This window comes from Bos taurus, chromosome 18 (assembly GCF_002263795.3).
Source record: "Bos taurus isolate L1 Dominette 01449 registration number 42190680 breed Hereford chromosome 18, ARS-UCD2.0, whole genome shotgun sequence".
In the NCBI taxonomy this organism is placed as follows: domain Eukaryota; kingdom Metazoa; phylum Chordata; class Mammalia; order Artiodactyla; family Bovidae; genus Bos; species Bos taurus.
In genome coordinates, this window is record NC_037345.1 from 50563231 (window position 1) to 50573556 (window position 10326).

Below are 10326 nucleotides of genomic sequence, written 5' to 3' on the forward strand. Positions count from 1 at the left end.
AGGCAGGGGAGTGGTGGTGTTGCCAGGAGTCAAGGGCGGGGGAAGGGGACTAGTGAGGAGGAGAAGACACTGGCCGAGGAAGCAGAGAACCAGGGAGACCACAGGGGCTGGGAGGGAGGAGAGGGAGGCTCAGGGAGGCCCAGAGGAGAGGCTAGAGGTGGAGCCGCAGGAGATAAGGAGAGCCCCGGGGGGAAGGGGTGGGGAGAGAATGTGGAGGGGCAGGTGGAGGGACTAGGGGTGGAAGCAGAGAGCCGGAGTGGGCGAACAGCCAGAGCCAGGGAGAGGCTGAGAGGAAGCTGGGGAGGAGGGGGAGCCAAGCCAGGGGCAGTGAAGGGTGACGGGTGGGGGCACCAGGAGCCCTGGAGCTGGGCTGACCCCCCGCACCGCCACCCCCACCCCCATTCCCTTGGGTGCCTGGCAGGGCCGCAGTCCGTCCCTGCTGGTCCCTCTCTCCAGCCCTGGGCCGGCCCCTCCTACAGCTGCACGGTGACTCCGGGAACACTCACATCCGGCCCCCTTGGGACCAGAGGGTGTCTGCCTATGTTTACGGCCCTGCCCTACAGGGGCCTCTGCTGTTGGGGCTGCTACAGCTGTCTGGGGAGGCAGGCTGGTGGGGCTGGCTCATCCTAGACCTCCTAGAGCCTGGGGTGAGAGTGAGGGAACTGCACCCCCCTCCTCCCCACCTGCAGGTGAGCTTGGCCTGACCCCCAGCTTGGGTTGGGAACTGTCCAAATCACTGCAGGAACCCTGTCAGCAACGGCAGTTTGAGTAATGGAGCCCATGGGACCAGATGGAGGAAGAGTGTGTGGAGAAGGTGAGGACTATTGATGGAATAAAAGCCAGAGTGGGCTGGGGCAGGGCTCTGAGAGCTCCTGGAAGGGGTCTGTAAGCCTTTTTACCCCCAGGCAGGGCAGGGGGCTGTTTAGCCCCCCGACTCTTGGCTCATCTAGCTACTCCCAGAGCACAAACCAGGGGCAGGGTAGACAGTTCGGGTTGCTGTGTGCCTTGTCTGCAGACATTCCAGTGAGGAGAGAAACCATCCAGCGACTGGACTGAAACAGGAGGTCTGATGTCGAGTGACTAGAGGTGGGTGCCTTCTGGTGGAATGTGGACCCCAGCCTGCATTTCTGCCTCCCCAGGTCTTTGGATCTCCCTCTCCAGTTTATGCCTGGGCAGTTCCGGTTTCTCACCTTAGTAACCATAGGTCACTGTTGAGTCCCAAGTTCCAGTCAGCCAACCAAGAAAACTGTCGGGACACCACCAGCTGCACTAGCTGACTCATTATATCCAGAGTCTCCAGTAAGCGCCCTTGTATCAGTGAGCTTTGCTCCGTGCAGTGAGGTCCGCTCTCACTGGCCTAACACCCTGAGAATCCACTCCCATGCGGCTTCTTGAGTGTTGACTGTACATCTGTCTGCAGGTCTTGCCCTTCTGTGTAAGAGCTGTTCCCTTCTGGGTCGCCTGAGCACCCGCTCCCCGGAGCGTGCTGAGGCTTGACCTGTGGCACTTGTGGGTCTAGTGACAGCAGGGGGCGCTTGTGGTAAGTCTCAAGAAAAGCAGGTCTCCCTTTCAAGGCATTTGCCCCAGGGGAGGTCATGGCCGGGCTTTCAAGAGCAGGATCGCAGGTGGTCTCCCCACATTGTTAGGGAAGGCTTCCAGGAGCTTGGGGGTTCGAGGTCATCTCTTTCCTCTGGGTCCAACCAGATGATCTGACTCCAGGTTTCTGGATCCCACCATGTACCAGTCAGCACCCTCACTACCACCAGACAAGAAACTTGTCCAGACTGGGGAATTCAAGTGTCATAACTCAGCAACCCACAAACCTAAACACTGGGTTGTATTTTCAGCAGTATCTGTGAGCAATAACTTTGGTCGGGGGGAAATGCTGTCATGGGAGCTTGCCAATTCCGAGGCGGGTGACTGAGCTGGGCACTTGAGGGAATCTGCCCAACCCTATCTTTAGAGCTGTCATTACTGCCAGTGTCAACGCCCAGCAGCCACAGGGCCCCCCAGGGCACGTGGCACCTCACTGGCACCTCATCACAACCCCAGGCGGTAACATTTTTGTGATGCTGCTGCATGCCTTGGATTGTTATTTTTTTAATTTTTATTTTATACTGGAGTATTCCCAGGTAGCTCAGTGGTTTAAAAAAAAACAAAAAAAACCTGCCTGCCAATGCAGGAGACCTACGTTTGATCCCTGGGTTGGGAAGATTCCCTGGAGGAGGAAATGGCAACCCACTCGTCTTCTTGCCTGGAGAATCCCATGGACAGAGGAGCCTGGTGAGCTACAGTCCTTGGGTACACAAAGAGTTGGATACGACTGAGTGTCTAAACAACAATAGTTGATTAACAGTGTGTTAGTTTCAGGTGTACAGTAAAGTGATTCATGTATATGTTCGCTATTTCTCAAATTCGTTTCCCATTACAGAACGTGAAGCAGAGTTCGCTGTGTTATACATAAGGTCTTTGTTGGTTATTTAGCCTACTTTTTGTTTGGCCCCTCTTAGTTCCCCAGCCAGGGGTTGAACGTGTGCCTGAGAGGGAACAGGCAGGAAGGCCAGAGGTTCCCAAGCAGCAGGAGGAAATAAACTGCAAGTGGCAGACGTCCTGCCTTGAGCCAACCAGTGTTTTTCTTGTGGAAATGTTTTTTAAACTATGTATTTGCTTTAGAATTTGCCTTTCTTCAAAATGGTTCCACCCAAGACTAACTTTTTTTCTTTTCTCAAACCTTGGGCTGATAATGGCTCAACAAACCAGTATTCCTATCAATTGTTTTATGGCTGGGGGATGCCATCCTATCTATTGTGGGAGAGGTCTAGTGAAACTCCCTCAGCCTTGAGGTGTCTCTCTTATCTGATTAGTAGCTTTCTAACAGATATAAAACACCTTGCTAAAAACTAGCAAGGGGGCACTCTTTCTGTCCTCTTCTGATGTCAGTGTCAGAAGCTTTCCCTATCTCTATACTTGAATAAAACTTTGTTACACAAAAAGTTCCCCAAGCAGTCAAGCCTCATCTCTGACCCCAGATTGAAATCCTCTCCTCCGGAGGTCACGGATCCCGGTGAAACACACAGCTCACAGCAGCCACCTTTCATGCCATTAGTAGAGGAAGCACAGTCCTAACCACTGGACCACCAAGGAACTCCGTCTGTTTTAAATATAGCAGCATGTGCATGTCAATCCCAAACTCCCAGGCTATCTCCTCTCCTTCCCCCAGTAGCCATAGGTTTTTCTCTAAGTCTATGAGTTTTTGAAGTTCATTTGTATCATTAAAAAAAAATTCTACATATAAGTGATATATTTTTCTCTGTCAGACTTACTTCACTTAATATGATAATCTCCCGGTCAATCCATGCTGTTGCAAATGGCATTACTTCATTCTTTTTCACGGCTGAGTAGTATTCACTATGTATCACATATACCCCCTACATCTTTGTTACCCATTCATCTTGTTAATGGCATTTAGGCCATGGATTTCTAATATTTCATTTCCTACTGTCAAGGAGCTCAGCAGTGGACTCAAGCCAAAGGCACCATTATCCATTCATCCTGTTGATGACATTAAGGCCATGGATTTCTCATGTCTCATTTCCCACTGCCAAGGAGCTCAGTAGTGCAATCAAGCCAAAGGCAGGAACAAACCAACCCCCAAATCCTGTCTTTGTGAATTTATCTCTGGGAACACTCCAGATGCCAAGGCTCTTATCAGTCTGGATCCAGTCTAGAGAGAGAAGCCACACAGTAATTTGAACAGGGAAAGTTTAATATAGAGAATCAATGACTTTAACAGCAAAGTGAAGTAAGGAGGGGATTCATTGGTAAGGGGCCCTGGGAGTTACTGGAAATCCACCTTCAGGGGTATGGTGGAGAGGCATTCAGAGAGACACCTCAGTGGAGGCTGTCCTGTGCAGGGTTGGGGGTGGAGGGCGCCAGGGGAAGCTGCTGACCACCTGATTCACCTCAGCAGATGCGGGGAGCCCTGCACCACCATGCGCTGCAGGGCAGCTGAGCAAGCACCCCTGAGCAGAGCCACAAAGCAAAAGCCTTTCCTCCCTTGAGGAACATCTCTCGGGCGCCCTCTACTGGCAACCCTTATCAGGCCAGTTAGCAAAGGAGAATACTTCAAAGGCCCAGATCAATTTACACAGAGCAAACCACGTTGAATTTGGAGCTGAGCGTCACTAAGGAGAACGCTATGGGACGCCCCACATGTAGTGGATATGGACCAGGGATACTGCAGCCCGCAGTGAGCCGAGTCGTCCCACACAGGGAAGAACCAGCCCTGTAGAATGCCAGTAGTGCCCCCTGGCAGGAAACAGGAGCACATGCAAGTGGGATAATCCGACTTCTGACAGAAGTCAAGAGAAGTTTCTTGCCAGAGAAGTGGGCACGGTACGGGGCAACCACAGGGGAGAGTGCAGCTCCCCGGGGCTACTTCCAGCCAGGGGCCCTTACCTCCCCTAGGATAGAGAAGGGGGCTCCTGAAACTGGGAAGGAGAAGCATGTGGAGAGGGCTACCTGACAAGCTGAGAGGAGCTGTGAGCTTCAGGCTGGGTGCAGCCAGCCAGAGCACCCCGGTGGTGGAGAACCAATGTCCCAACCTCAGGCTCTCCTCCCCTCACCCCAGCCCGACCCCCCAAGTTGAGTGAGCCCAACAGAACCAGAAGGATGAGCTGTTGGGCGCTCAGCACAGCCTGGCAGAGACCTTGCTTGATGGGGAGGGGCCGAAGGCCAGGCGGGGATGGGGCTGCTGGCCGCGTCCCGGGACTGCTCCTCTGGCCCCACCTTGAGGCCCTGTGCCCAGTCAGCCCCCAGAACCTCACAGTGGGGCAGCATCTCCTCCACCAAGATCTGAGTGAGGCCCGGGTTGGACACAGCAGGAAGGTCGGAGATATCCAGCCTGCGGAGGTTCCTGAGAGGAGGCAAGATGGGGGGGTGGGGGTGGGGTCACATGTAAGGATGGCATCTGTGTGTGTGAGTGTGGGGGGTGTACCTGCCCCCATGCTGACCCCCAGCTTTCAAATAAAATCTTTGCTCAAGTACATGAGACCCACTGTGTTCATTACAAACTGCACACCTCTGGCTCCTGCTGTCCCACAACAGTGTAAATATCTTGTAATTTCATTCATACAAAAAGGCAGGAAGACTAAGAGTCTTCCCACCCTCCCAGAGGTTCACTGCGCAGCTCATCTATGCTGACCCACCACCAGCTCTAGGTCTGTCCAGGAGGCAGGGATGGGGGTACTGCCCTCCCCTGGTCTGGGGCCCAGCCTGAGTTGAGGTCTCACTGGAGGTGGTGGAGGCAGGCGAGGCCCCGTTCAGAGATGCGGGGGCAGCCGGCTAGGGAGAGCTCCTGCAGTGAGTCGGCCAGCTGGTAGAGGCGGCCGAGACACCAGTCATCCACGTGGGGACAGCGCCGCAGCGACAGGGACTGGAGCTCCTTCAGGGCCACTGCAGGGGGCAGAGGGAGGATGGCACTGACGGCCCTTCTGGAGCCCACCACGAAAGGGCAGAGCCTGGTCCGTCTCCACCTCATCCCGCCCCACCCCACTCACAGAGGTTGTCCAGGCCTTGGTAGTTGATGGCACAACCACTGGCATCCACAGCCTCCACGGGCACCTCCTGGAGCTTCCGGAACTCGAGAGAGGAAAGGCCTTGCTCATTCGCCCGCATCCACTCCCTGTCCCGAAACCTGGGAGAGAGCGAGTGTCAGCAGGGTCCCGCAACCTTCCAACCTCTTAATAACACTCCTAGCACCATATCAGAGAACCTGCTGCACTCACTATACACCAGGCCCTGCGCTAAGGGCTTTACATGCCTGGTCTTATTGGGTCCCCTGACAACCCCATCAAAGATGGAGAGTTTGGCCAATTTTACATACCTGGAAGCTGAGGGTGTAAGAAATTATGGATATTAACATGAGAAAAAAGAGCTATGAGACAAGAATCCTTGGAGATGGGTGAATGTTGAGATATTTACAGACAGGTATACCATTTCTAAGGAAGGTGCTGGAGAAAGTGCTCAAAACAAGTGAAAATCTTAATCGGAACCAAGAGGAAGGCTAGATGAAGCCTATGTGAATTGTGTTTTCAAAAAAGAAGGAAAATAAAGGGGGAAAACGAGGAGGAGGAGGGGGAAGGAAGAAAGAAAATATGCACCAGTGCTGACTGAGCACATGTGCTACGTTGGCCTGTGACCCATGACAAGTGTCCAGACTGCAAAGTGTCTCTGAATCTTTACAGCACACCTTGTAGGTTAGACATGACCACCATCCCATTTTACAGATGACAAAACTGAAGCTCAGGAACAAGTCCCCAGCTACATGGCCAGGAACGGGCAGAGACCAGAGTGTGCAGAGAAGCCAGTCGGACTGACATGAGCCCATCCGACGGATGAGCCCCAGGCTTAGAAAGTGGCTCTCCTGCCTCCCCCACCCCCACCCCCCATTCTGACACCTTTGCCGTCATACTTGACTGCGCCTCCCTGCTTCAAGACGAAATAGGCCCCTGCGACGTAGGGGCCGTATCGCTCCTTGATGTAGGTGAAGGACCTGCCGGGAGAAGAGTAGCCGAGGGTGAGCCTTAAAGCACCACACCCCTTGCCAGGCCCCGGTGCTGCTGAGAGGGTCACAGTCCACAGCACGGGACTGAGATATGCAGGCAGACTGAGTCAGATGGCAAATATTTACTGGGCGCCTCTGAAGTGCTGGGCACTAGGGGACAGTGTGACCAAGGCGGATCACTGTCCCTGCCCCTGCAGAGTTATTTCACAGGGGAAACAGATAACCACCAAGTTAAGAACAAATCGCAGAGTAGCAATTCCGTGATGAAGTTAATACCGAGGGAACAGACTAGGAGTGGCTCGGGTAGGGATGGCGGATGGAGGTGAGTGATTTGGTTTGCGTGTTGGAGGAGGCAAAACTTGAGAGATCTGAATGAGAGAGGGATTGCAGAGGTCAGGGTCAGAGTCTGCCAGGCCAAGGGAAAAGCCAGTTGCAAAGACTCAGAGGCTCAAATTAAGATGAACAAATGGCAATAAGGATGCCAGGCTGGGAGAGGTGAGTGGGTGTCCCTGGTAGAGGTCTCAAAGCTCAGTAAGGGGCCAGATTTTCGGCCTTGGAGTTTGGCTTTTATTCTAGTTGCAGTCGGAAACCATAAGAGGGTTTTAAGCAAAGTGGTAATGTTATCCATCTTCCTTTCGTAAGAGTCCTCTGGCTGCTGTGTAGACTGTAACAGGGGCCAAAAGGTGACTGACAGGAGACAACTGCAGTCATCCAACCATAAAATAAAAGGGTTCCCAGCAGGCTACAGACAGGTGACAATTGGTCAAATTTAGGATATTCTGGTATTTTATTGATGGACTGGATGTGGAGGAAAGGGAAGCAGACAGGAATGAGGGATAACTCCTTGGAATGTGGTCTGAACAACGGATGGGCAATAGTGCCACTGACTGGGATGGGGAAGGCTTGGGGGTGAGAGGCTGTTTTAGGGGAAACCAAGGTTTGCTGTTAGCCATGTGAGGTCTGAAGTGCCAGCTAGACCTCCAAGAGGAGAGAGTGGTCAATGGATTGCCTCTATGAGCTGGAGGGTTTGGGAAGCATGTGGGCTGGAGATGAAGAGACACGTGGGCACGGCTCCCACTGGAAGCCCTAGGGCTTCCTGGAGTGGCAAGGGCAGGGCAGGCAGACCTGGGAGGCCTGGACAGCAGGGCTGAGCAGGCCATGGGTTCTCACCGATTTTTCTTTTGCACCTTCAACACCTGCTTCCGGAGAAGGTACTCCCTCACAGCCTCCACGTCATAGAAGTGGTCAGTCAGGAACTGGAGCAGCGTCCTCCCTTTCTTCTGACTGCCCTCCGGGTCCACTGCCTTGCTCAGGCCACGGATGCCGCTGGTACCCCTGTTCCATACCGGGGCCACTAGCCGCAGGGACTGGGGAGGAGAGGGGAGGAGGAGCTGAACCCAGAGCCTCCTGCGAGACACACAGACAGATTCCCCGGTTTTTCCTCCCAAATTTTCCCTCCTCAGTGCTTCCCTGCTGATTTCTCTTCTAGGACCTTCCAGTTCTTTGGACTCTGCAAAATTTCCCCAGAATTTCCCCAAGTTCTTTCTTTTAATCCATCTTCAATTTTCTTTGGGACTTCCCTGGTGGTCCAGTGATTAAGAATCTGCCTGCCAATGCAGGGGACATGGGTTCGATCCCTGGTTTGGGAAGCTCCTACGTGCTGCGGAGCAACTAAGCCCGTGTGCCACAACTACTGAGCCCACTTGACCTAGAGCCTGTGTTCCGCAACAGGAGAAGCCACTGCAATGAGAAACCAGTGCACCACAGCTAAAGTAGCTCCTGCCTGTCACAACTGGAGAAAGCTTGCACACAGCAACCAAGACCTAGCGCTGCCAAAAAACTTTATCTTTGATTTGGCCAAAGGGTCTTCTGGTTTTCCTAAATTCTCCCCCTAACTTCCCCCAAGCCCTTAGTCTCTCACCAAACCTCTATTATCTGAACTCTTAATGTACTACAAATTCTCCCCTTTATTTTATCCACTTCCCACCAGAGTTTTCCTAAATAAGGCATTCCTTTCCCCAAAATATGACAATTTTTAAAAAAACTTTATTTTTGGCTATGCTGAGTCTTTGTTGCTGTGCAGGCTTTCTCTAGTTTCTGTGAGGGGCGGGGGGCTACTCTTCCATTCCCGTGTGCGGGCTTCTGATGGGCTGTGACTTCTGTTGCTGAGAAATGGGGTCTAGGGTGCTTTACCACTAAGCCACCAGGGAAGCTCCCAAATATAATCTTAATTTCTCTCCCAACCATCCTTAACTTACCTCTTGAAGCTCCCAAACTCTCTTCAAGTTCCCCTCCAAAGTTTTCTCTTAACCTGCTTCAGTTTCTCTTTTTCCTTTAACCAAATTCTCCCAATAGTTTTGCCCACATACTTATTTTCCTTAAAATTCCTTTTAAGCTCCCAACCTTACTCTAATTTTCCTAGGCCCATTCCTTGATTTTGCCGAATTCTTCCTAAATTCTTTCCACAATATTGCAAATTCTCCCCTTAATTTTCCCTAGATCTTTTCCCTTGGAATTCCCAAATTCAACTCTTGGGTTTTCCATCAAAATTTCTAACTATTCCATGAGTTTCCCTCACCTTTGGTCTCCTACTCTTGGACCTCAAACCTCAGTTTTTCTGCCAATTTCTTCCAAACCCTTATCCTTTGCAGGTCCCACTATAGCCCGCCCCTAGACTCCCAGTGCCCGTCGGATCCTTCCCTCTGATTGGTCTGGCGCACTTTCTCAGTCGGCACGCCCTGCTTCCCCATTGGTTTCTCTCCTTCGCTGCCTGTGACCCGCACCGATCCTTCCCGGCCCCCCGGACGACCACACGTCTCCGCGCCCAGAGCGAGGTTTAGCGGGAGAGAGCCCCTGCTCCTTCTCGCTCCTTGTCCGCTGGGCGCCGAGAGAGGTCCTGAAGGCAGAGACAGCAGAGCGCACACTAATTTGGGGTGCTCTAAAAGCTTCGGTCACCTACCGCCCTGGGCGCCGCCATCTTGCTAGGATTGTGTAACCGGAAGGGGCTCATCTTATCCAACCCGCCGGCTCTCTTATGACCACGCCCCCTCCGTTTTCCTGCGCTCCTCTGAAAGGGCTTCCGTGGTGGCTCAGTCGATGAAGGATCCGCCTGCAATACGGGAAACTCGGGGTCGATCCCTGGGTCGGCGAGATCCCCTGGGGAAGGGAATGACAACCCACTCCAGTATTCTTGCCTGGGGAATTCCATAACAGAGAAGCCTGGAGGACTATTGTCTTTTACCGTCCACGGAGTCCCTAAGAGTTGGATATGACTGAGCAAATAACATTTAAAAAATTTTTTTTATCGAAGGTTAATTGCTTTCCAAAATTTTGTTGTTTTCTGTCAAACTTCAGCATGAATCAACCATAGGTATACATGTATCCCCTCCCTTATGAACCTCCGTCAAATCTCCCTCCCCATCCCACCCCTCCAGGTTGATGCAGAGCCCCTGTTTGAGTTTCCTGAGCCATACGGCAAATTCTCCGTTGGCTATCTATTTTACATATGGTAATATAAATTTACATATTACTCTTTCCATACATCTCACCCTCCTCCCCTCTCCCCATGTCCATATATCTATTCTCCATTTGTCTGTTTCTCCATTGCTGCCCTGTAAATAAATTCTTCAGAACCATTTTTCCATATGTGCCCTGGAATACAATATTTATCTTTCTCTTTCTGACTCACTTCACTCTGTATAATAATCCACCTCATCAGAACTGACTTAAATTTGTTCCTTTTTATGGCTGAGTAATATTCC

The 10326-nt window shown here is 52.2% G+C and overlaps 1 protein-coding gene and 1 long non-coding RNA gene across 7 annotated transcripts; one reads left to right on the plus strand and one right to left on the minus strand.

Annotated features, from left to right (window-relative positions):
* Positions 1 to 258: 258 nt before the first annotated feature.
* LOC107131418 (uncharacterized) lies at positions 259 to 4224 on the plus strand. Its single transcript, XR_001494167.3, has 2 exons — positions 259 to 814; positions 1016 to 4224. It is a non-coding gene; the product is annotated as an uncharacterized lncRNA (long non-coding RNA).
* Positions 3749 to 9566, minus strand: DMAC2 (distal membrane arm assembly component 2). 6 transcript variants are annotated; one of them, NM_001272008.1, is made up of 6 exons: positions 9525 to 9566; positions 7736 to 7932; positions 6473 to 6553; positions 5559 to 5695; positions 5292 to 5454; positions 3749 to 4915 (listed from the first exon to the last, which is right to left on the minus strand). In NM_001272008.1, the coding sequence occupies exons 1-6, from the start codon at positions 9540 to 9542 to the stop codon at positions 4606 to 4608; spliced, it is 906 nt and encodes a 301-aa protein (NP_001258937.1). In that variant the 5' UTR covers positions 9543 to 9566; the 3' UTR covers positions 3749 to 4605. The 6 variants fall into 6 exon arrangements, with proteins under 6 accessions (NP_001258937.1, XP_059732778.1, XP_059732777.1 ...); XM_059876795.1 differs by having other exon boundaries at positions 9144 to 9558; XM_059876794.1 differs by having other exon boundaries at positions 7736 to 7972; positions 8824 to 9558.
* Positions 9567 to 10326: the final 760 nt, after the last annotated feature.

Bases quoted from the DNA above. Each gene is read 5' to 3' on its own strand.
- DMAC2 (NM_001272008.1), bottom strand. The intron at 5,455-5,558 runs GTGAGTGGGGTG...TGCCCCCTGCAG, and splicing joins CCAAGGCCTGGACAACCTCT to TGGCCCTGAAGGAGCTCCAG. The intron at 4,916-5,291 runs GTGAGACCTCAA...GCCTCCTCTCAG, and splicing joins GCCTGCCTCCACCACCTCCA to GAACCTCCGCAGGCTGGATA.